The 26,748-nt window shown below is 39.0% G+C and overlaps 1 protein-coding gene across 1 annotated transcript in view; it reads left to right on the forward strand.

Annotated features, from left to right (window-relative positions):
- Positions 1–26,748, forward strand: part of LOC137759766 (ELKS/Rab6-interacting/CAST family member 1-like) — a 137,516-nt gene that overhangs the window by 91,876 nt on the left and 18,892 nt on the right. Inside the window, 4 exon segments of the mRNA XM_068536383.1 lie at positions 383–520; positions 1,781–1,921; positions 2,866–3,006; positions 9,094–9,287. Coding sequence (XP_068392484.1) covers positions 383–520; positions 1,781–1,921; positions 2,866–3,006; positions 9,094–9,287 — 614 coding nt within the window.

Below are 26,748 nucleotides of genomic sequence, written 5' to 3' on the forward strand. Positions count from 1 at the left end.
AATCTCTCTGGGCATTTACACTGTTGCTTTGGAAGTAATCCAGTTTCTCATGGCTTTCCTCTCTGTAGGTCTTCCCTCTATCCCCATCCCTATATGTTGGGTCTTTTCTCCCTAGCTACTTTCCTTATTTCTTTATAGAGATTTATGACTCTGCATGTATGACCATACCCATGTGTATGTCTTTTCTCTCTTCTGGCTATAAGTTCTCAGTTTAAAGCTTTGCATGAAGTTCTAAGACCCTTAGGGTTAAATTACTTCCACAGAGCACACACTGACAACCCTGATCTACCTGTTTCCAACTTAAAATGATTTTTATTGTGACTGTTTGTATTTCTCTGAATTTCCTTTTTTTCCCCCCCTTAAATGTGTGTGCACAACTCAGATTGAAAAGCTCCAAGAGCAACTTGGAGATAAGGAAAAGCAGATGAGCAGCTTGAAGGAGCGAGTCAAATCCTTGCAGGCTGACACCACCAACACTGACACCGCCTTGACTACTTTGGAGGAGGCCCTTGCCGAGAAGGTGGGTGACTGGCCCAGACTCCTCACAGACACATTTCTTCTGCCTTCTCATTAATCTGAAAGTCACTTTAGTGATGAGACTTGATAGAGGAGACAGAAGAAGTCGCTTTGGCAAAAGGGAAAAGAGCTGCCTGTACTGTTGCTGACGTACCCAGTGTAAGGGAAAGAAGATTCGTTTTGTTGTTGCCAATTTAAGCACCTGTTGCTAGGCAGGATGGATTCCGTACTGGAGGGCAGTGGCTGAAGTTTCTAAAGAACCAGCCATGTGCTCCCTGTTTACTATCTTCTTTTTATGTGTATGGTCAGCTAGAATTCGGTGATGTGGGAATGTCAGACGCTGACCATCAGGAGGCAACATTAGTTCTCTTTTACTGTGCCGCATTGGGATCTAATATATTCATGGGTTTTAGTTATTAATACAGTGTACTTGCTGTTTTTCTAGTCGTGGCCTTGCCACTTCATTTTGCCTTCATGAGCAAACCTAGTTTTTACAGGAATGGTTGATTAAATAAAGAAGTGGCCCAACATGACAAGTGTTAATGTCTTGGAGGAGGTTTAAGGACTCTTGGTGGGGCATTTTAATTGGATTCTTCTTCTTCTTCTTTTTTCTTTAAGGGATAGGGTTACTGTTCCTTAAGCCTCTTGGACTCAGAATGTTTCAGGCTTCCTGCCCAGGGATCAAGGCTTGATCCCCGAATATATTCAGAAATAATACCCATAAATGTACTTAAATTGCTTCAACTTTCAAACTTCTTGAGTATCTGTTGACAGAAGTTTTAATGGTTTCTCTTTTCTTTATCCTTCTTTATGCTTTAAGCTCAACAAATCATAATCTCTCCAACCTCCTCCTGTTTGCTGTGTGAGTTGTGAGTTGTTTCCATTGCTTTGTAGGCAACATGTGAATTATATATAGAAAAGAAATATTTGCTACTTATTGTCCTTAGGGTATATGTATAAGTTTTTTGTTGCTTGGGATTTGAATAAATGAGATTATTCCAAAAGAATACTCTAGGGACATCTAATACTAATTAAGGTTATAGGAAAAGAAACCTAGGGGAATCAAAAGAACAAAACCAGATGTATGTTAGGGCAAGATAGGTTGGAAGGTTGAATTCTTTACAAGGTCAATTATTAACGACCTATCACTGTCTTTTGAATGGAGGATGGAAGGGTGAAATTTTATCAGCTAGAAGCTGAATTGCAGTCATATGATAGAAGTATGAAAGGAATTTTCTCATGTATTGATGTGCTCTCTTATCAGGAGCGGACAATCGAACGCTTAAAGGACCAGCGGCACCGAGATGAGCAAGAAAAGCAGGAGGAAATTGATAACTACAAAAAAGATCTTAAAGACCTGAAAGAAAAAGTCAGCCTGTTGCAAGGCGACCTCTCAGAGAAAGAGGTCAAGATCACCAAAATGGAATTATTTGGTTTGCTTAGCCAGTGCATTGTGTGTATATGTTGTTGGTGTTTACATAATGCGTATAAAAAAAGGGTCTGTTGGAAGATTTAAAGAATCTTCTTACAGCAGGGATTATTTCAGGCAGCTTTGCAGAGATATAGTAGATGGAATCATTTCTTTCCTAAGTCTTGCCTCTTACCTCTTGCAACTGTTATGAGTTGGCTTCTTACTTGCTAATGACGTTTTACAGATCCTAAAATAACAGTATTTCTCCAGTTACATTTGGAGAAATACTGTGCTAATGGTGAGAAAGCTGATAGACGAACGGCATATGCACAAGGAGGACAGTTTATTTACATCAGCTCTTAACGATCACCTCAGCATTGGCAGAGAAATCTTAAATGATTGTTGACCAATTAGGTGACTTAATAGACTTTGATTTTACTTTTGAAGAATCTTGTCGATGTCACCTAAATAGCAGAAATGTCTAATGCCTTGTGATCAGATAATAATGAGCTTTAGGGACATTCTCAGGGTTTTCTTTCTAATATCTTTAGGAAAATTTATGGGAATTTGTGTTTCTAATAGAATGTTTCTTCCAAAATTAGAAGAGAAGAAAAAAGTCAGTGTAGCTACTAAGGTTGACTGCTTACATTCACAAAGCTTGATCTACTTCCATTTATTTTGTGGGAATGGATATGTATTGGTAGAGCTCTTTAAGTCACTATTCAGTTGGTATTTCTTGGGAATTCATTCTGTTTTAGTTAGAACTTGAAAGCCAGAGCTAATGTTGTTGTTCTGTATTTCATGTTCTTGAAATGGAAATATGTCAGTATATGCTAATGGAAAGAAACTACAAACCACCAGGAAAATAAATTTAAGAATTTAAATCTCCATTTTGTTAATAAATAGTATTTATTCTAGATGTATGTTGCTTCTTTTAGGCTTCACTCTTGGATCTGAAAGAGCATGCTTCTTCCCTAGCTTCCGCAGGACTGAAAAAGGACTCACGGCTTAAGACACTAGAAATTGCTTTGGAGCAGAAGAAGGAAGAGTGTCTGAAGATGGACTCGCAGTTGAAAAAGGTTAAAGAAAACTTTTCCAATTTCTTGCTTTGCTTTATTTATTTTTTTTAAGTTTCTGCTTTATAACAAAGTGAATCAGCTATACATAAACATATATCCCCATATCTCCTCCCTCTTGCATCTCCCTCCCATCCTCCCTATCCCACCCCTCTAGGTGGTCACAAAGCACTGAGCTGATCTCCCTGTGCTGTGCGGCTGCTTCCCACTAGCTATCTGCTTTACGTTTGGTAGTGTATATATGTCCATGCCACTCTCTCACTCCGTCCCAGCTTACCCTTCCCCCTCCCCGTGTCCTCAAGTCCATTCTCTACATCTGCGTCTTTATTCCTGTCCTGCCCCTAGGTTCTTCATAACTTTTTTTTTTTTTTAGATTCCGTATATATGTGTTAGCATACGGTATTTGTTTTTCTCTTTCTGACTTACTTCACTCTGTATGACAGACTCTAGGTCCATCCACCTCACTGCAAGTAACTCAATTTCATTTCTTTTTATGGCTGAGTAATATTCTATTGTATATATGTGCAACATCTTCTTTATCCATTCATCTGTTGATGGACACTTAGGTTGCTTCCATGTCCTGGGTATTGTAAATAGAGCTGTAATGAACATTGTGGTACATGACTCTTTTTGAATTATGGTTTTCTCAGGGTATATGCCCAGTAGTGGGATTGCTGGGTTGTATGGTAGTTCTATTTATAGTTTCTTAAGGAACCTCCCTACTGTTCTCCATAGTGGTTGTATCAATTTACATTCCCACCAACAGTGCAAGAGGGTTCCCTTTTTTCTCCACACCCTCTCCAGCATTTATTGTTTGTAGATTTTTTGATAATGGCCATTCTGACTGGTGTGAGGTGATACCTCATTGTAGTTTGGATTTGCATTTCTCTAATGATTAGTGATGTTGCGCATACTTTCATGTGTTTGTTGGCAATCTGTATATCTTCTTTGGAGAAATGTCTATTTAGGTCTTCTGCCCATTTTTGGATTGGGTTGATTGTTTTTTGATATTGAACCGCATGAGCTGCTTGTATATTTTGGAGTTTAATCCTTTGTCAGTTGCTTCATTTGCAAATATTTTCTCCCATTCTGAGGGTTGTCTTCTCATCTTGTTTATGGTTTCCTTTGCTGTGCAAAAGCTTCTAAGTTTCTAGGTCCCATTTGTTTATTTTTGTTTTTATTTCCATTTCTCTAGGAGGTGGGTCAAAAAGGATCTTGCTGCGATTTATGTCATAGAGTGTTCTGCCTCTGTTTTCCTCTAAGAGTTTGATAGTGTCTGGCCTTACATTTAGGTCTTTAACCCATTTTGAGTCTATTTTTGTGTATGGTGTTAGGGAGTGTTCTGCTTTCATTCTTTTACATGTAGCTGTCCAGTTTTCCCAGCACCATTTATTGAAGAGGCTGTCTTTTCTCCATTGTATATTCTTGCCTCCTTTGTCAAGAATAAGGTGACCATATGTGAGTGGGTTTATCTCTGGGCTTTTTACCCTGTTCCATTGATCTGTATTTCTGTTTTTGTGCCAGTCCCATACTGTCTTGATGACTGTTCTTGCTTTGCTTTAAATAACAGCATAGTAGAAAACTCTATAGTGTCCATATGGAATAACTTACCAGTGGAGTAATAATCTCCTAAAATTCAAAATACCATTTATACCTTGATTAATTCTCTTGGCATTCTTATCCTATTTTACTTTACTCCTGAGAGTCCCCAAACTCTTAGTAAATTGGCAATTCAGAGTAAGATTAAAATATGCAGCTCCTTTATAGATGAAATGTTAAGACCACAATGTAAAAATGTCAGTTATCTGATATTTTTCTTCTATTAGCATTAGGCTTCCTGGAAAGAGATAATTTAACAGTGATAGTCACCCATACTGGTGAATATTAGAATTTGGTACAGGTATTTACTATCCATTTCATTGATTTACACCTCTCTAATATTTATATGGCAGTTTGTGGTTTTCAAAGCACTTTCATACTTATTATCTCTGAGTTATACCAACTCTGATTAACTGGGTCCAGTTCATGTGATTACTGATGAGAAGGGGGCCCAGCCTAGTCTTGAGACTTGGTGGTGTTCTTTTGACATATATTGGGTGTGTTCAGCATGAACACCTTGTGATGAATCATTATGTAGGGTATGCCAGAAATGAAGTCATATTCTTAAGCTAAGGAAAGGAAGAAAATCCAGTAGCTTAAAGTTACTTTTGAATAAGTAGGAAAATACTTTTTTTGAGATTAACTAATTCAGATTTGGTAATTGACTTTTTTCCCCCTCACTAAAGAAGTGGAGGTAATTTTCTATTTAATACTGGAATATTGAAGGTAAGACTGTTAGATGTATTTAGGATTATGAAACTGAGCAGTAACTGTCAAGAGTAATAAATGTTATTCACTAATATTCCAAACTCGCCTATTTATGGCAATCCCGCATTTTCTCTTTGTTTATTTTTAATCTCCTTGTTATGATACTTCTATAGCTGGCCATTTTTATGATCTCTTAAACTTTGTGTTTAGGTTCATGAGAAAAAATAAAGTTATCTTTGGGTAGAGGACTTGGTGGCTTCCCCCTACTCTGATTTATTACTTGTTTTTCTGCTAATTGCCATTTTACTTTTCGTATTTTCCCTTCTTTCATTCTGGACAACTGTAACTTTTCATTTTAATTAATTAGTGATGTTTTCCTATTACACTGCTCCCACAACGCCCTCCTCCAACCTAAATATAGGTTGCTCTAGAGTTTGCAATATACATTTTCACTCTTTTCTTTGTCCTCAGCTTTTTCAATGCCAAAAATTGTAGATATTTAAGGTGTACAACATGATGCTTTCATCTACGTATGCATTGTGAAATGGTTACCACAGTCAAGCTAATTAACACTTTCATCAACCTTAAATAGTTACCTTTTTTCGTGTGTGTGGTGAGAACACTTTTTAAAAATTGTAGTATAATTGACATAACATTTTATTAGTTTCTGGTGTACAACATAACAACTCAATATTTGTTTATATTGCAAAATCATCACCACAGTAAATCTATTGAACATCCATCAGTATACATAGTTATAAATTTTTTTTCTTGTGATGAGAACTTTTAAGATTTATTCTCTTAGCAACTTTGACATATGCAGCACATATTTATAGTCACCATGCTGTACATCACATCCCCAGGACTTACTGTTTTGTAACTGGAAATGTGTACCTTCTGGTCACCTTCACCCATGTCGCCCACCTCTGACTCCCCACTTCTGGCAGGCTACCGGTCTTTTCTGTGAGCTTGGTCTTTTTGTTTGTTTTAGATTCCATATGTAAGTGCAATCATAATGACATTTATCTACTCTGTCTGACTTATCTCACTTAGCACGTTCTCAAGGTCCATCCATATTGTGGCCAATGAAGAGACTTTCCCCCTTTTTTATGGCTGAGTAATATTCCTGTGTGTGTATACATACATACATACGTACATACCACATTTTCTTATCTGTTCATCCACTGATGGACACTTAGGTTGTTGAGAACACTTTTTAAGATGTATTCTCTTAGCAAATTTCAAGTATGCAACAACACAACATTGTTAACTTGAGTCAATATCCTATACGTTAGATCCCCAGGACTTATTCATCTTATAACTGAAAGTTTGTACACTTTGACCAACATCTTCCCATTTCCCCACCCCCAGCCCCTGGCAACCACCCTTCTACCCTCTGCTTTTCTGAGTTGACCTTTTTCAGATTCCACATTATAAGCAAGATCTTACATGTTTTTAATATGTGGCATTTCCTTCTCATTCTTCTTTGGAGTGTCCATTTTTCTGCTTACACTGCCCCCTCTACTCTTGGGTGTTGTCTCCTTTTCCCCTTAGCGCCTTTAACTATTTTTTAAAAATATTTATTTATTTTATTTATTTATTTTTTTGTCTGTGTTGGGTCTTAGTTGTGGCATGCGGGATCCTCATTGTGATGCGCGGGCTCTCTAGTTGTGGCGCATGGGCTCCAGAGCACATGGGCTCTGTCGTTTGTGGGATGCAGCCTCTCTAGTTGAGGCGTGGGGGCTCCATAGTGGCGGCGCGCGGGCTTAGTTGCCCTGCAGCATGTGGGATCTTAGTTCTCTGACTCGGGATCAAACCCGTGTCCCCCGCACTGGAAGACGGATTCTTAACCGCTGGACCACCAGGGAAGTCCTGTGCCTTTAGCTATTTATCATAGTTACTTTAAATTCCCTGTCTGGTAATTCCAACATCTGTGTCAAATATATGAGTCTTATTTTTTACTAGCAGGGGCTAGAGTGGGAGAAATGCCCTTTCCCCAGGTAGGGCAAAGCTCTGTTAAAATTTTTACTCCTGAGGGTCTGTCTTTGGATAGAGTACACTTTGGGCATATTTCACAATTGTTACTCTTCCCCTCCTGCAGCCAGAACCACAAGGGGATTTTTGTTGGCTCTTCACTGTGAGACCCTGGTGTGGTTCCTGGATTAAAGCCCATGAAAGTATGGGCCCCCCTAAAACCTCCGGCCCTGGGACTTTCCTCACTCTTTTTTTTTTTTCTTTTTTAAGTGGTAGGTTTCTGCTTTTAAGATTTATTTATTTATTTTTATTGATTGATTGATTGGTTGCTATGTTGAGTCTTTGTTTCTGTGCTAGGGCTTTCTCTAGTTGCGGCAAGTGGGGGCCGCTCTTCATCGCGGTGCGCGGGCCCCTCACTATCGTGGCCTCTTTTGTTGCGAAGCACAGGCTCCAGACGCGCAGGCTCAGTAGTTGTGGCTCACGGGCCTAGTTGCTCCGTGGCATATGGGATCTTCCCAGACCAGGGCTCGAACCCATGTCCCCTGCATTAGCAGGCAGATTCTCAGCCACTGCGCCACCAGGGAAGCCCTTTCCTCACTCTTTTGCTTGTACGTCCACACTCAGCCCCCAGCAGTTCCTTAAAATTACCACTTAAGTGTTTCTGCTCACAGCTTCTGCTCCAGGTGAGCAGATCTCAGCTTCAGCTCTGTGGGTTTGCCAGTGTCTCTTGATGTTGGAGGGGTAATTTTTCCTGTGACCTCAGTTCTCTGATAGGTCCTAGAAAACTCATTGATTTTCTGTTTTTCAACTTTTTCTTGTAAAAATAGTAGTGATGACTTCTGAGTTTTTTACATGTTGGAACTGAAGTTCCAGTAGCTTCCCGTATGGAACAGGCCTACTCATTCTTGTTTTATGAAGGTATTTGTATGAATTTTGCTGTTTAGAATAAAATCTAAAATAATAATATAATAAAAACAATTTATTAATTATATTTGGGAATCAGCTTTAGTTTTATTCATTAACACATAACTGTTTATGGAATCAGTAAGTTAACCTATGCCCAGGAATTTGAAAGTAGATCACAGAGATCTTAATTAACAACATACCTGTCTTATACAGCTTTTTCAGTTCTGCTAGATGTTGAATGAATTTGACTATTTTATCATGTCTGTTTCTAAACTTAATTTATATTGGAAATTGCCCTATTGAAAATAAAAAACCCTTTGACTTTAAAAAAATGTCTTAAAATAAATGAGAGCATATTTCCTAATGTAAGATTGAGATAAGAGTCTAGTAATAAAATGTAAGACCCAGAATAATTGTTAAATATCATATTTCAGATTTTATCCCATTCTAGTAGATAAGTGCTTCCCTAGCATTATTACATTTTAAAAGCAGGGCAGTGAAGTAAGTCAGACAGAGAAAGACAAATACTGTATGATCTCACTTATATGTGGAATGTAAAAACCAAAAACCAACCAAAAACTGAACTCACAGATACAGAGACCAGATTGGTAGTTGTCAGAAATGGAGGGCTGTGTGGGTGTGTGTGTGTGTGTGTGTTTGTATGATGGGTGGAGGTGGTCAAAAGGTACAAACTGCCAGTTATAAAAAAAAAAAAAATGTAACTGTGTAGTGATATTTTGTCTATGTAATATTTAAGCAGAGAAGAACCTTATAAATTGAAGACTAGCTATTAGATGTTTGATAATCCCCTGTTGAAATTGGAGTATAGGTGGCTTTTGGGGACATGGTTTGCCCACTGCCACTGTATGTATATCTGATAGAATTTGGGCATTTTCTTTGTAGGCACACGAGGCAGCATCGGAAGCCAGAGCCAGTCCAGAGATGAGTGATCGAATACAGCAATTGGAGAGAGAGATTGCCAGGTACAAAGATGCCTCTAGCAAGGCCCAGGCAGAAGTTGACCGCCTCTTGGAAATCTTGAAGGAGGTGGAGAGTGAGAAGAATGACAAAGATAAGAAGATTGCTGAGTTGGAAAGGTAAGGAAAGGGAAGCTGAAGAGGCACTCTCTATGTCAGAGAGGTTGAAGGATGGTTTTAAAACTATGTACTTTTCGGGACATATTTTTCCAATATATCTGCCTCTCTGAATTTACTTTATTACCTACTTTTTATTCTAAGTCAGTGTAACTTCACTGTTGCAGTCTCTGAATGGCAACATGGAGTGGGAATAGATTGGGAAGCTATGGACTTCAGCATCATTGATTGGAAAGAGAAAGTATTCATTGATTAAGAAGTTAAAGTTTTCTACTGGCTAATCAAGAGAGTGCAGATAGCCACTTGCTCTCTCATTATTTATTTATCTGTTTAAGGAACAAATGAACCTCAAGTTTAAGGAGTTAAAATTTTTAATTGGTTTAGACCTTTTATGTTGAGCCGTTGCTCTTTTGGGCTGTGAATTTTTAGACTCTGTATTGTGGAGAAGCAAGCTATTACATTGGTACATCGGTCAAATTTAGAAGGAGGGACATTTTGAGGACAAGTTAGGAGACTTGGATGTGATTTTTTATTGAGCTCTGACTTTGACTTCTTCAGAATGAGCTTTGTTTAAACAGAACCAGCCAGATAGCTCTCTTGGAATTTTCTTTGCCTTTTTTTCTTGTTAGGGTATTTTGTACTAAAGATAAAGCGTATGCCTCTTGGCCTCTTCCTTTACACCATGTATTTAACATAAATTCACAAGTGCATAGAAATAGTTCTTCCAGTAGAACTGCATTAATCACTGTATTCTGAACAGTCAGAGAGACTGGCAGTGACAGAATGAAGTCATTAATCCGTGTGACTCCTTTGAGCCTGATTCTTAGAAGAATTTTATTTTCATGCTCTTGAATGTTGGGAAGTAGTAGACTACTTTCATAAGTTGTTTACTAAGTTTTAAATTTTTAGGATATTGGTAGACTTGATATTTTCCCCTAGAAGTAACTTTTTCCTCTTGTTCTGTACCCATAGAATTTTGATTTTCAAAAAACTAAAAGGATAAAGTCCAACCCTCACAATTCTTCTTCACTAAGTTGAAAGTGTGAATGAATGAGCTGATCACCTACTCATTTGTTTCCTCGTATTTTGATATTAACTCTATTCGTGTTTTCTGGTCTGGTTCTGGATAAGATGGGTGGATAAAGTTCTTTAAGTCAGAATTAACAAATTATCAGAGTCTCAAGATTAGATTATGTATGTTTTTTGTACGTCTTCTCTGTTTGCACTGCATCTTTACCCCCAGCACACGTGCACGTGCACACACACACACACTCTCTCTCTCGTTACATACTTACATAAGTACATGCCTTTCTTTGCTTTTGTGTCACCCTGAAATCAACAGCAGTACTTCATAGATGTAATTTATTTTTATTTTATTTATTTATTTATTTATTTTTTGAAATCAGACTTTTATTCAAATCTTAATTTCATAGATTTTAAAATACGATACTTCTGATGGATTAGTGGCTTCCCACTAAATGTATTTCAGTCTTTCAGAAAAGAAATTTCTTGATAAAGTTTTATTTTTCAGTTTGATTTTTTTGTGTTAGAACTCTGCATTGAAATTTTTGCTTGCTAGTCCAGATACCTTGCTTGAAAAATGTTTCAATTCATTTTTGGACCCAGTACTGATTTTGGGAGATGGACGTGATTTGAACGAGAGTAAGAAATAGAATTAAATCTATATTTGATATCCAAAGCACACCAGATAGCTTTTATTAGCCACTATATTTCTCACATTTTGGGAAAGAGTTGTAAATGATCTGTTCTTTCCACAGAATATTACTTATAAATTTGAACAAGTACTATAGAATTTTGTCCTCTGGTCATGTAACATTGTAATCTTATTTTAAGATTCGACACACAGTTTCCTGGCTACCAAGAAAAGAAACAGTTTTAAAAACTCAATTGCTACTGGCTTTGTAATTTGTTATTGAGCAGCATAGTTTAAGAGGGGAATAAAAGATGATTGGAATTATTTTATGCCTTTTCTTCCCAGAGTTTTAGTACTGAGCTGCGTGTGCGTGGCTGCTGTGTTTCTTACTAACCGTTTGCTTCTTATGTTGCTATTCCACTATTTCCTGGGTGTGGGTGTCTGGCTCCCTGTCATTCATCATCTGAGTTTCTTCACCTTTCTTTTGGCTTGTCTTATCCTGGTCCTATTCCATTGGGGTTTTGGTCTCTGTGTCTGTCTGTGTTCATATCCCTCTTGGCCATGCTGTTTCTCAGAAAGCCAGCCTCCCGCACTTTGTACCTTCCACGCCACATTTCTGTCCCTGCACCGTCGGGGGGGTTTGTTTTGGGACTTCCTGGGAAAGTGAGTGTTAAGTAAGGCTACAGTTCTGTACTAGAGGAGTTGCTGCTGCCACTCTTGCGGCTGCTGGGGCTTGCTGGGGGTTTTGCTTGATCAGAATTAAAGACCAGCCGGTTATATATCCAGTTGAACAGTACCTCTTAGGTCCATTGCTTGTGGATAAAGTATGTGTTCTCTCTGGTAAGATTCTGATATTGTTGGATATAATTGTCTTATTCTTGGTTTCTAGCCCATCTTTTATGTGGTGGTTCTTTTGCTGGAGTGCCCTTTAAGTAGTAGCCTCTCAGGCGATGCAGCTGTAGTGCCACACCCTGATTCAGGAAGTAGCATGCATTTTTACTGGGTGTTCAGCCACCTTCTGAGTGCAAAAATGACAGCAGAATGTTATCATTGGGCTAAAGAAAATTCTTATTATTCTTTTAAAATTTCCTAGTACTTATGTAAGATTCTCCAATATTAATAGGTTTAGATTAAATCATGAAGAATTCCCAGACTTGTTCTTTGTGGTCTTGAGAAAAACAAATAGTCCCTTACACTGCTCTTACAGAACAATAGTAGTTCCTGTCAAATGATTTAGTGTTGTACCAGTGTCTTGAGCTACTGCAATTTTAAAACGAGGATTATGTAGGCCTACCCATACGTGTGCAAATACAAAATATTTTTCCCAATTAAATCGAAGAAGTACTATTTCTAAATTTATATTCCGTACTGTGGTGTGTATCAGTTGGAGTTCAACCAGAGAGGCAGAACCAGTAGGAGAGATACATACATATATTTATATATATATGATACATATAGATCCGTTTTATTACAAGGAATTGTCTTGCATGATTGTCAGCAGCTGGCTAAGCGAGTCTGAAATGTGTATGGGAAAGCTGTCAGGAGGAGATCACCTGCAGGATAGAACTCCCGTGGGCATGGGCCAGAACGGTGGTCCGCAGGCAAAATTTCTTTTCTTTCCTTGGGAAACCTGCTTTTAGGGCCTTCCAAAGAATTGAGATATGCCTACTTCGATTATCTGGGATAGTAATCTCCTTTACTTAAATGGATTATAGGCTTTACTTATATCCGCAAAATACCTTCATAGCAACATGTAGATTAGTGTTGGATTAAGTTAACTGGGTGCTGTAGCCTACCCAGGTTGACACTTCCAGAAAGTCATCACCTGGTGGTTCTGGATAGTCTCCACAGATGATTTTAAGGGAGAAAATAATAGTAAAAACAAACCTAAAGATTGACATGTTATATAAGTAGATTGATTTCGATTAGCATGAGGAACCCAAAATGTAAATTGAATATTTCTCTTCTAAAGTGAGCATATTATGGTTTCTATTTAGATGCATGACGAATAGCCTTTTCTTTGGCATAATGTTTAAAATGTTTAGTAATGTAGGCTGATGAAATTCTGATAGTAGTATCTTTTCAGACTCCTGAAAGAATTGCTTGTTGTCTGCTCTTTCACTCATGTCCCTTTAGCTAAATACCCATGCCATGGCAGTATACTGGGAGCATTATCCCCCGTGCATAATTTTGCTTCTGTATTTGCTTTATTACCTTTTTTTTTCTGATACAGAAGCACTAATGAATCTGCAGAGTTTGGTGTTTGCACTAGAAATCCTCAATTTACTCTAATGTGAGGTTTATTTAAATTACATTCAGCATCCCACTTAGAAACTTTGATGTTTGGAGAATGACACCCATCTTCTGATTTTTCACATAATTTAGGTATCAAGGATTGCCTTTGGTTTATGAAAGTCAGGAATTTTCAGTGATGTAAAGAATAATAGAATATTATTGTGTAACTTAAATAATTTATAAGAAATTTGGATTTACTGTATTTCCTGATTTGTGGGAATATAAAAACTGGAATTTTAATGGATGTAGGTTTCATTTGGGGTTGTGTTTTGAAATTTATAAGAGGGATTAAAAGATGAGAAGAAAGGACATGTTTTCTTAGACATGTTTAATCTTTGAAAACCCTAAAGTTCTTTTTATTCCTTATTCCTTTTACCTGGTTACTCTCCCTTTAAATATGCATCTCTAAAAACACTACTGTTAGTAAGATTTGTAGTTATCAAGCTCTTGAGAATAATAGCCAATCTGTGAGTTTAGTTTTTCTCTCCGTAACTCACTCTCCTCTTTGCCACAAAGTATACCCTTTCCTTCTTCATTAATGAATGAATGAATTTTTCTACTTAGGAAGGCTCTTATTTGCTGGTCACTGTTCTGGGCTCTGGGGACACAACAGGGAACAAAGCAAACAAAATCTCTGCCTTCAAGGAGTTTATCATCTAGCCTCAGAAGACGAAAGCTCCAGCAAGGAGCGGACTTTTCCTCTGTAGGCAATGCTGGCAGAGGCGTTCTTCCACGGCTTGCCGGTACCTAGACATTTCAGTGAGGAGGTTTCCATTTGCGGTCTGGTTGAGCTCTCCTGGGAAGTAATACTTAACGTACTCAATTAATGTGTGCCCCAGGATACAGAATTATTACGGAAAAGGGGCTTCTTGTTGAACTTCAGACTCTTAAGTCTGGTCTTCTAATTTTTGTGACCAGTATTAAATGATAATGGCTTGAGAGGTTGTTTGGATAGAAGGCTAGCAGGTTGTTTTGGATCCTAGGCTCCTAATTTTAGGTCCTAGAACTGTAGCGTAGATGGAGATGTAAAATGGAGAGGGAAAGCCAGGATAGTGTGCTGCTACTGGTACTATTCTGACAAAGGCAAGAGAACCAGGAATCAGTGTTGTTATTTACATACATACACACACACACACACACACACACACATAATACACACACACATGTATAGGTACATAAGCACATTTTGGGGCCAGTCTCGTAAGTAGATTTATATTAGGTTTTTATTAGGAGGAAACTTAGTTTTTCTGCTTTGTGATGGTTGCTTTCATTTTCTTTGCTAACTGTCTTTTCCAGACCTCATCTAGAACTATTAGTTCTAGGCTTTTACATCATGATTAAACTTAAATTTTGTGGACTAGCAAGAAAACTTAACCTGTGTTTATAATGTTTCCAAGGGAACTACATTCTGGTTTATAAACAACTGGCTCTATTAAAAAACTGGTATATGATGTATTCATAAGATTTGGAGCTGCTTGATTTTTTTTTTTAAAGCAAGGGTGTTCCCAGTTTGCTCAGGATTCAGGCTCAAGGTAGTTAGCCCCTGAATTAACTGTCTAAATTGCTACAGCAGTAACTGTTAACCTCATTTTGGTAAGTGAGAGGAATCTATACTTCTGTAGTTCAAGATCAACATAATGAACTGAGCTTGAACACAAAGAATGGGGTCGTTTTCCCATCATGCCGGGAGTGAGATTTAGTCTGTGGTGTTATTTGCACGCGTGCATGTGTAAGAGAAAGTACTTCTCTGGTGGTATTTGGAGAATTTAGGGAAGATAGTTGCTAGGCTTATAAATCCTCATGGCTCGAGGATATGACCTTTTAAGTTTTTTTATTTGCTTTTAAAGCTTACTAGTACCTGAAATTTTATGTAATGAAAATGGAGTTATTTTTATTTTTTATAAATCTTTCAAAATGTGTTGGCAAACTTAGAGTTTACAAGATATTTCCAACTTTTGGTCTGATATTAGTAGATTTAACTCTTTGTTTTCTTTAAAACTGGGCTTTAGAATTAGGAGATGAATGCTTTTTTGTTATCTGCTTTTTCTGAGTATTTTCTCTTTGACTAAAATTTCTTTCCCCTTATTCATTTGTGGGGATTTGACCCCTTTTAATTGTTATCTTTTTTTGGGGAAAAAAAAAACTTTACTGACCTCTCTTAGGTAGTAATGTCTCTTTCCTTTTTTTTTTTTTTTTTTTGTGTGTGTGTGTGCTTTTGTTATAGTATCTATCACATTCTGTCCCAGGACTGTACATTAAAACATAGAGACACAGCTCCTTTCTCATTTTACTGTCTAATCATCCCACATTTCTTCACTTTTATCTTTCCATCCTCCGCACATTCAGACCGTTGATCAAACAGATGGAGATTTAATAGTCCCTTATACCCTTGTTTGTTATATTGAATATATTTTTATATTTGTTTCTTCTATATGTTTGTAATATGTTTACCATTGCCCATATACTTTTCTTTCTGTAAAAATATAAGTAAACGCATATGCATTAAATATTCTTATTTAATATAATTCAGTAGGATTACTTTTCTATCTGCAGGTTAAACAAAAGTATAGATAACCTCTCTCCTCTTCTGTCACAGTGAAATACCAATTCTAACTTGTATTTTTACATTTTAACATCACTGAAACTGGGATACGTGAATAAATAATGGCGTGATTTAATTGGTATATATTTTTTTATTTCTTGGTAATACATAAAGTAATGGCACATCTTCCTTTGGTGAATTGATATTGAAGATGTGCGCAAAGAGAGTGAATAAAATTATTTCAGTGACTGGGGGTGGAAGGAAGTATTTCCAAATTAACGTTATCTTCTCATGTATTCCATTTTCAATGTGTGTAACCAGATGAATATGTTTACTATTATCATTAGATATTTGACTGTTTTAACTGCATCCTGAAAGTTTATTTGCTTAGGTTGACCTAAAATTTTTGTTGACATTTTCATTTGGAAAGTGGGTTTTATGTTTGTGATTTTATATTGGTATCACAGTATATTCAGGCATCTATGGCACAGTATAACCTGAGAATATAAACCTACATATTTAATCTTCATATTTGTAAATATTTTTTCTGTAAAGAAATCCCGAATTGATCATTCAGCTTAATGTCTTCAGAAATCTCCCATAGGGAAATTAATATTAAGCTGTATATAGATTTGGCGTAAACTAGTAGAGGAAAATGGTTCCTTAAAGCATTTCCTTACTTTTAAATTTATAGTCATGTATCTTTGATCCACGAAGGACAGTGTTGGTGAATGTGGTCTTGACGTAGCTGGAATAGAGGAGAAATGAGTGTGGTGACTGTGTGTGCTTTCTTGAGGGAGAATGGGTTGTGTTTAAAAAAATGAAAAGAAAAAGGGAAAACGAGATGCTGCGAGTGTTGTAACGGAAGGCGACTGGTTCTTTATCAGATCCTGCTGGCTTCAGCTTGCTTTCTGGAGGGGGGCGGGGGGGGGCGCTTGTTTCTTCCTTCTTCCTCCTAGATGAATTTCACTGATTTCATTTAAAAGAAGAATAAATCACACCGCTTTACATAGTCAGTTCTATTAGGCCATCTTCCTAAAGTTTCTTGTGGGCACAGCACCTTATAATTTATTACAGTCTTGATAGAAATTTTGGTGGTTACCTCAAGTTTTTACTTGACACTGGAAACATTAGAATTATATATAGTTATTCTATATGCAGATTTTTCTTCTCCTAAATTTATTTTCCCAAGAGCTAAAGTTTGATGCCAAAGTGAAATATGACTCCTGAACTGTAAAATAGTTAAAAAGATCCTTAAGGTTGCTCACTCTCGACAGGAATAAGCTTAATTTTTCTTTTTTCAGGGATTTTCTCGTGTCTCATATAAAACTTTGCATCTATATGAGATTTCAGTGAGTGTCATCATTGATCTAAAATTATTCTAACGTAATGTGTCATAACCAACAAAAATAAAAAAGATCATTGGGAACAGTCATTTAGATAAATGACTGGCCTCTCTTTGACTTTGAACATTGTCTGCATTCTACACTGTTTTCCAAATGCCAAAGATCCTTGGATTTTTGTAGATCCCTTCAGGAGTCTGTAAGCATCATAGGACATATAAAGTATGTCCAGGAGGTGTGTCAGCAGACCTACATTCCTCTCACGGATCCACCACGTATTTGCTGTGTGGTTGTGAGGAGTTTTGTCATTTTGTTTCTCTGTTTTTCATCTATTTATCTTAGGTGATGGCGATCATAAATCTTGTTATCCTTGCCTTTCATTACTCTGACAATGAGTTTTAAAAAACTCTCGTTTTAGTACTGAAATATTAGAAAACATTAAAGTGCAAGTTGAAATGGTGCTTGCATTCAAGAAATAAACTTCTTGCTTTAGATTCTTAAAGTAAAATTTAGATCCTGAAGGTGAGCTGGATGGCACTGGCTGTTAGAAGTCTTAAGTATTTGGAGGATAATATCGATACTACTTTCAATGAAATTGATTAATTTTTAAAAAGGGAAAACTGCCTGTTGTTATGAAAAGCAGTAATGAACCTCAGGGGCTTCGTGCTGGGGTAGGAATATGAAGCATGGCTACTTTGCATCTCTTTCTGCTGAGCAGTATTGGAAATGAATTGATGTTTATAGAGCCATATAGTCTTCATTATTGCTTTTAGATTGCGCCTTTGGGGGTGGATTTGATAGATTTGGAATGAGAAATAATGGGTGTAATTAGGAAAACATTATTTTCACATTTGAGAAAATTATTTCAAAATTTTCCAAATGAATTAGAGTTCCGTTTTCTACAGAATAACTGAAGCTGTCAGTGTTTTTCTGCTTTTGCTCCTGGATGACTTGGGTCTAAGACATGGACTGGGGTGGGTAAAGGAGTTGTCAGTTCTAAGATGGGTGTGTATAGAACTAAGCTGACTGACGTTGTAGGATCACAGTTAGCTACTTAAACGAGAAGGGGAGCAGCTAGCCTTCTTTTCTTTTCCTTTGGGTTTAAGAAACTACTTTTTTTCCTGCCCTAGGAAATGGTAAATTTTAGACAAAATTTGTTCTTTTAGAAACTTACATTAAGGTACAGTGGTGTAATCTAATATGAAAATACACTTGTTGAAAATCTGAAATTACTAATTTTTGTTGCCAGTGCAGAATCTGTGTGACTCCTTTCCCTTCTCTAATCCTGTGCTTTATATTTTGTCTATGTCTGTGAATAATATTATTTCTGAATATCGCCCTCACTAAGTTTTTTCTAACGTTCTCTTTCACACTTTCTTCCTGGATTTGTTGTTTCCTTCAGTCTCACCTCAAGGTCAGTATGCTTGTCCTAAAACAAAGATATGTAACAGAACATTGTATACTAACGTTGTCTTGAATTCCTATAAGCAACTGAAATGATGGAACTTATCCCAGGAATGAGATGTCTAGAAATTCAGTTATGAGTGCAGAAGATGTCATGAATCTTAGATTTATCGGAAGAGTGGATTCACGGTTCTGTGCTTCAAAAGATAGTGAGAGTGGTCAGAAAGCGAGAATCAGACTGACCAGGTTTGGACTGAGAGAGAAACGAAGATGAAAGGAAGCCACTAGAGGAATGAGGAGGTGAAAAATATTGCTTTAATTTTATTCTATTTTCATCCAGAGACATTCTGGCTGTTATAGGGAAGATTAACCAAGATGGCGGAGTAGAAGGACGTGCTCTCACTCCCTCTTCGAGAGCACCAGAATCACAACTGGCTGCTGGACAATCATCGACAGGAAGACACTGAAACTCACCAAAAAAGATACCCCACATCCAAAGACAAAGGAGAAGCCACAATGAGACGGTAGGAGGGGGCGCAATCACAATAAAATCAAATCCCATAACTGCTGGGTGGGTGACTCACAGACTGGCAAACACTTATACCACAGAAGTCCACCCACTGGAGTGGAGGTTCTGAGCCCCACGTCAGGCTTCCCAACCTGGGGGTCCGGCAACGGGAGGAGGAATTCATAGAGAATCAGACTTTGAAGCCTAGTGGGAATTGATTGCAGGACTTCGACAGGACTGGGGGAAACAGAGACCCCACTCTTGGAGGGCGCACACGGAATAGTGTGCACATCGGGTCCCGGGGAAAGGAGCAGTGACCCTGGGGGAGGCTGAACCAGACCTAGCTGCTAGTGTTGGAGGGTCTCCTGCAGAGGCGGGGGCTGGCTCTGTTTCACCGTGGGGACAAGGACACTGGCAGCGGAGGTTCTGGGAAGTACTCCTTGGCGTGAGCCCTCCCAGAGTCTGCCATTAGCCCCACCAAAGAGCCCAGGTAGGCTCCAGTGTTGGGTTGCCTCAGGCAAAACAACCAACAGGGAGGGAACCCAGCCCCACCCATCAGCAGTCAAGTGGATTAAAGTTTTACTGAGCTCTGACCACCACAGCAACAGTCAGCTCTACCCACCATCAGAGCCTCCCATCAAGCCTCTTAGATAGCCTCAACCACCAGAGGGCAGACAGCAGAAGCAAGGAAAACTACAATCCTGCAGCCTGTGGACCAAAAACCACAGTTACAGAAAGATAGACAAGATGAAAAGGCAGAGGGCTACATACCAGATGAAGGAACAAGATAAAACCCCAGAAAAAACAACTCAATGAAGTGGAGATAGGCAACCTTCCAGAAAAAGAATTCAGAATAATGATAGTGAAGATGATCCAGGACCTCGGAAAAGGAATGGAGGCAAAGATTGAGAAGATGCAAGAAATGATTAACAAAGACCTAGAAGAATTAAAGAACAAACAAACAGAGATGACCAATACAATAACTGAAATGAAAACTACACTAGAAGGAATCAATAGCAGAATAACGGAGGCAGAAGAACGGATAAGTGACCTGGAAGACAGAACGGTGGAATTCACTGCTGCGGAACAGACTAAAGAAAAAAGAATGAAAAGAAATGAAGACAGCCTAAGAGACCTCTGGGACAACGTTAAACGCAACACCTGCAGAGCTGGTGCCCAGGCAGGGTGAGCTCTGGAGGAGAAGGCTTCCAGAGTCCCCAACAGTCTCCGCACGGTGGCCCATCCGGTGCCAAACACCTGCCACCCACAGCGAGAAGTCCCAGCTGCTAGAAAATCCAGAAGGGTTCGGGCTCTTTGCCCTTGGGCCGGGTTTCTCCACGGGCTGGGCTTGCCTGTGGCCCCCGCCCCCGCCTGCCCTTGCCCTGTGACACGTACAATGGAATGTCACAGCACCAGGCTGAGCTGTCCAGTGCGTGCTAGACCTCGAGAAGAGTCAGAAGCTAGGGAGAAGCTCTCCCACTTTCACTCTCTTTTCTCAGATCAGGCAGGCAGCAGCTCTGATATGGAAGCTATGGACACCACACCTCCTTCCCAGGCCGGCATTGTCCATTCTGCCCCCGTTTTCCCCGGCCCCCCATTTACGGCTTCGGCTGCCATTGGTCATTCAGCAGGCAGCACCTCTGACCCCGAAGCTATGGACACCACACCTCCTTCCCGGGCCGTCACTGTCCATTCTGCCCCCGTTTTCCCCGGCCCCCCATTTACGGCTTCGGCTGCCATTGGTCATTCAGCAGGCGGCACCTCTGACCCCGAAGCTATGGACACCACACCTCCTTCCCGGGCTGTCATTGTCCAGTCTGCCCCGTCTCCAAGTAGAACCACTACCCATTGCACACCGCTGTTCCAAGTTCTGGGAACACACCACCCAGTGGTAGCAATGCCTCAGCCCGTGCCTCGACTCAGTTACCTGAAACGCCGGCCAAAAGATAGACCAACCTTTCAAAGTTATGACAGAAAGCTGAGTAAGTTTTACGCTTGGAATTGCAATTACTATTATTAACAAGCACAGCTGTAGTGCTTAGACTACAACAAGTACTATTCTAAGTGCTTAGCAAATATTAACTCACTTAATCCTCATAATGGCAACCCTATAGGTACGTAATATTCACCTTTTTTGGGGGAAACTGAGGCCCAGAGAGGTTGAATAGCTTGCCTAATGCCACACAGTAAGTAGGTGGCAAAAACCCAGGACTAAAACCAGACCGTCTAGACTTTCATCACTTTGCTGTGTCACCTTATTATAAGTTGTGGTTAGGGAAAGGACTAAACTGACAAGACTCTGAACTAGAGAAGGGAGAAATGAGAAAATGGGTGATCCTAGAAACTAGAGAGGATTTAGGCTCAGAAATTTCTGGTGATGAGACCCGGAAGAACAAGAACTTGGTTGGAATATTAACTTGGGGTAGTATCTGAATCCATTGAGAAATGGTCTTGTTTTCTTTAAAATTTAGAAAGGCCAGTTGGATGAAGATGAATGAAAAAAAAAGTAGAAAGGAAAAGAGGAAGGTGCCTTAAGTGAGACATAACCTCTTCCCTCTAAGTACTGGGGTGGGCATCCTGTGGGAAAGGATGGAGCTCTCTCTACCAGGTTTGTCACCAGGATGAACAAGGAGAAACATGGCAACCACTGTACTGGTTTTGATGATCCCTCAAAACCAAGGCTTCAGTTTCCGAGAACGACCTACAGTAGCGTACCTACCATGTGTCAGACATGCCACCAAGTGTGTTTCCAGTCACACATTTTAATTGGAGAAATAGTTCCTATGAGGTACGCAGTAGTTTCCTATGGCTGCTGTAACAAATTACGACAAATGTGCTTGCTTAAAACAAAACACACTTATTTTCTTATGGTTCTGGAAGAGAGAGGTCCAAAACCAGTTTCCCTGGGCTGGAACGAGGAGTTGACAAGGCCGTCCATCCTCCTTCTGGAGGCTCCAAGGGAGAATCTGTTTCCTTGCCAGCATTCCTTGACTTCTGGCCACATCAATCCAACCCCAACTTCATCATCACATTCTCTTTGGAGTAAAAACTCCCTCTGCCTCTCTCTTATGAGAATACCAGTGGTTACATTTGGGTCCATCCAGGTAGTCCAGGAGAATCTCCCCATCTCAAAACCCTTACTTTCATCCCACTGGCAAAGTCCCTTCTGCCACTTAAGGTGACATTCACAGGTTCTGGGGATTAGAATGTGGACATTTGGGGGCAATGGTATTATTCAGTCTACTACAAGGTAGATACTATTATCTTTCTCAGATGCAGGAAATGAACTTGAGGGAAGCAATTTGTCTCAGGTCTACAATTTCCAGAGTAGAGATTTAAATTCTGCCAGTGAGACTTTAGGACACACTCTAAACAACTTTAATCTGTGTCCTTAACTACAGCATAATCCTTGGTGAAGAGTCACACTTGGGTATCAAGACCCAATTGAATACAACACTATGTACTGTCTCACCTTTCACTTTATTTGCCTGCTGTATTCATAAGTCTTGCCCAGAGCACAAGAGTTCAGAAAATTGTTATGCAGGTTTAGTAAGAGAACGCATTTACTGTTTGATGTGCGTGGAGTAATGGAAGGTTTTTTAAAATAGAATATGCCACCAAGTAGTGTTATCACCATTTTACACATTTAAACAACCAGACAACAACAACGAAAAGCTACAGATGCAAAGGTGTCAGGGACATGTCTAAAGGTTAACTGCCAGGAAAAGGGCTGGAACCAGATGCCAGATGCCCAGGCCTGAATTCATCCTGTCCAGTCCTGATTAAGCACCTGTTCAGACGGCTTGTGGCTCATCACCCAACACCTGAGTCTGTATAGCCCAGCTTCAAGACGGAAATTAGCCGAGGGATCACAGATACTGTGCTAATCACTCATTCGTAATCTGCTAGCCCCATCCTTTGTGGGACAGAAGTGGGCACTTCTAAAATCCTTTTCTGCTTGAGAAAGAGCAGAGCAGCCTTTGCTCCTCTGGCTGTGGCCTACTGTGCTTTGCAAAGGTGATTTGGCAAGTGCAGCTGCAAACCCATCTCCAATATCACACATCTATGGAAAATTCCAGTCAGGTTTTAGACCCAGTCACAGTACATTTTCCTGAGGATCAGTAATGATTTGCTGAGGATCAGTAATGCTCTCCGTATGCTGGCTGACAAGGCCATGACCTCTGTGCTTACTATACTCCCTTTGTCAGCTCCGCTCTGACACAGTTGTCCGCGGGATTCCTTAGGAATATTGGAGGTATTTAGGCACAATTTCAGGGGCCGCTCTTGCCTGTGTCCTCTCATTTCTTAATCAACATTTCCCAGTTGAGACTATAAATAATTCAACTTGGGTGGGTTATCAGAGGCATTCTTCCCTACTCTACTGCATTTGAATCTCTGTGCTCTTCAAGTTTCACGTACGTGGCATCACATATTTCCCATCATCGCTGTTTTCAGCAGTCAGGGCTACACAGGTCATTGGCAAGTTCATTAGCCTTTCCATTTCTTTCCCTCTTGACTCTTTAAGAGTGATTTGCTAAAGACTGTCCGCTTCGATGTTTTACAAGGCTCAGTGGTACAGAGGCAATATTGGAATTCTGCCCTGGAGAAATAGACATTCTGTTAATTGTTCTCCTCCTCTTATAGAACAGGAAAGAGATGCATCTATCACACAGTTACTCAAGGTTTCTCTACTTGCATTGCCAAGGATCTTCATAAGACTGGTAATACATTTTCTGTTGGAAGGTAAGTTGCATTCCATAAAATTAAATCCACACCATATGAGAACTTTAGTCTAACCTCTCATCTATTGATTCATGAGGTTTGACTCACTGAGATTTTCCCTCCTCATACTATTGTGAAGAAAAGGAATTGTTGGCCAAATCCATGGTCAAATATTTATATTTTGTTTCCCAGTTTGTCAGTTATCTTTATGTTTGGGTTGCCTTTTGCCGTGCAGAATTCTTTAATTTTTATGAAGTCAAATCAACTCGCCTTTTTCTTTATGATATCTCAGTTTCATGTTCTGCTTAGGGACAGACTTCCTCATAACAAGAGTATGATTTCTCATCCTATCTTACATTCTTCTAGGTATTTGTTTCTTGCAATGGAATATTACCCAATGTATGCTACACATGCAGTCCTCGCTCTGAACAGTTTGCCCATGCATGAATTTCAGTTACCATGATTTAGTTAAATAATCCCAGGACCACAACAAAACCATCAAATTTCAGTTACTGCCATATTAACTGTGAGGAAGGGCATAAAGTACAAACTTCACAGCTAGTTCTTAACTCCACAAATCACCCGGGATATGACAGATGTGTATCATGGTCAGTGAACAATCAGGTCCCTTCTTTCAAAGTCTGTAGGTGATTGGTCACTGTGCATGATATTCAGTTCACATACAGACAGCAAGGTCCATGTATTGCTTAGAATTGAACCGTTTAATCTTCAAGTATTTTGGAATTTTCCAGCTTTGTTTTTGTTCTTGACTTCCAGTTTGACCTCGCTGCAGTCTGAGAACAGACTTTATATGATTTCTGACATTTTAAATTTGTTAGAGTGTGTTTTATGGCCTAGAATGTGGTTTGTCTTCGTGTGTACTTCATGTGAGCTTGAGACAATGTGTATTCTGCTGTTGTTGAAGTAGTCTGTAGATGTTTATTATATCCATTTGGTCGATGGTGTTGCTGAATTCAGCTATGTCTGTACTGATTTTCTCCCTGATGGATTTGTCCATTTATGATAAAGCGGTGTAGAAATCTCCAGCTATGATAGTGGATTTCTCTCTTTCTCCTTGCAGTTCTATCAGTTGTTGTCTCACGAATTTTGATGCTTTGTTGTTAGGCACATAAACATGAAGAATTGTTATGTCTTCTTGGAGAATTGACCCCTTTATCATTATGGAATGTCCCCCTCTTTGTCTGATAATTTTCTTTGCTCTGAACTCTGCTTTGTCTGAGATTGATACAGCTTCTCAAACTTTCTTTTAATTAGTGTTAGCATGATGTAGCTTTCCCCAACCCTTTACTTTTAAGCTATATGTGCCTTCATATTTAAAGTAGATTTCTTATATTTGGATCTTGTTTATTGATCCTCTGTGACCATCTCTGTCTTTTAACTGGCGTATTTATACCATTGGTATTTAAAATGATTATTGATATCATTGGATTAATACCTACCATATTTGTTACTGTTTCATATTTATTGCCAGTGTTCTTTGTTCCTTTTTTACATTCCACTCTTTTTCTGCCATTTCTCGGTTTAATCAAGCATTTTATATGATTCACTTTTCTCTTCCTTGAAAATCCAGACACGATGCACTGGTGAAATTCACTGCAGTACATAGTCCTTTAGAGATGTGGCGTTATAGAAGCATTGCATAGTCTTATGATTAGGTCTCAGTCTTATAATGAGCATGTGCTCCTCAGCTATGAATGTCACAAGTGCCTCTCAGTATTTTCCCTCACCTTAGGTGAAACACAATGGCCGGCAGGGGTCACGGTAGGATATTTCCCTTCCCCCAGGTCAGTTAGGCTCTGACAAAACCCCATACGTTAGGCCGCTGGTAAAACAGTTTCTCCTGAGGGCAGGCCTTATGAAGAACAGCAGAATGCTCTGGTGTATTTCAAAATTGCTCCTTTCACCCTGCCCCTGCCAGAATTCCAAGGGGATTTTCCTTTGACCTTCACCTGGTAGTCACAACCTGGTAGAGCTCAAGAGACAAAAGTCGCAAAAGGATAGGGGCTTCCCTGGAGTTTTTACCTCACAGACTTTTCCACACAAGCCTCCAGCAATCCTTCAAATATAGTTCAGGTTTTCCTACCTCACCATTGCTTTCCACAGAGATTTCTGCTCTTGGGTTTCTGTTCCGGTAAGTTGTTACTCTCTGTATCTGCCATCTGCCTCTCCAATTTTGGGCACGGTGATTTTTCCTGTGACCTCACTTCTCTAATGAATCTAAGAAGAATTGTTGATTTTTCAGTGTGTCCAGATATTTACCTGTTAGGACAGAGTGGCAACTTCCAAGCTCCTTCCTTGCTGGACTCAAAACTAGAAGTCTCATAAGTTTTTTACAGTGGAATAAAACATGTTAATTTTCAATACTTCTAATGTTTTAGGTTGCACTGTATTAACTAAATGCAAGATTTACTAATTTTTTTAAGTCTATCTATAACTTTATAACAAACAAGGAAGTTTCTGGTGTTTTTGTCAGAAAGATTTTAAGGTCATAGAACAATAATATTTTCCCCATCAATCACTGAGATCAACTTTGCACAGTTCAGCTTCTATGATCATTTTTATAGCTCCACAGTGAAGACAGCCTGTACTTTATTTACCCTATATTTTATTTCTCACATATACATGGGTTCCTACTCTGCTTTAATAATCTACTGATGTACTGTTACAGCGTATTAGATTCTTTTAAACTGCTGAAATTTGGAGTGTGTTTTGATATTGGATATGGACATTTCTTTCCTCATTCCAACTTTATCCTACTTGAAAAAATCTGCTTTATGGTGATAAATCCCTCTTGATCATAATGACTTTTTAAAAATATGTTGCTGGAATCTATTTGCTAATATTACTTAGAACTTAAGATCTTCAAAGAAATGTGCTTCGTTACTTTTTGGGTAAATTTTCCATATCTGATTTTTGTATTTAGGACTCTTCTAATTTTTTGATACATTGGAAAATAACTGATGTCTTTCTAAGGT

The sequence above is a fragment of the Eschrichtius robustus genome, chromosome 2, assembly GCF_028021215.1.
Source record: "Eschrichtius robustus isolate mEscRob2 chromosome 2, mEscRob2.pri, whole genome shotgun sequence".
In the NCBI taxonomy this organism is placed as follows: Eukaryota; Metazoa; Chordata; class Mammalia; order Artiodactyla; family Eschrichtiidae; genus Eschrichtius; species Eschrichtius robustus.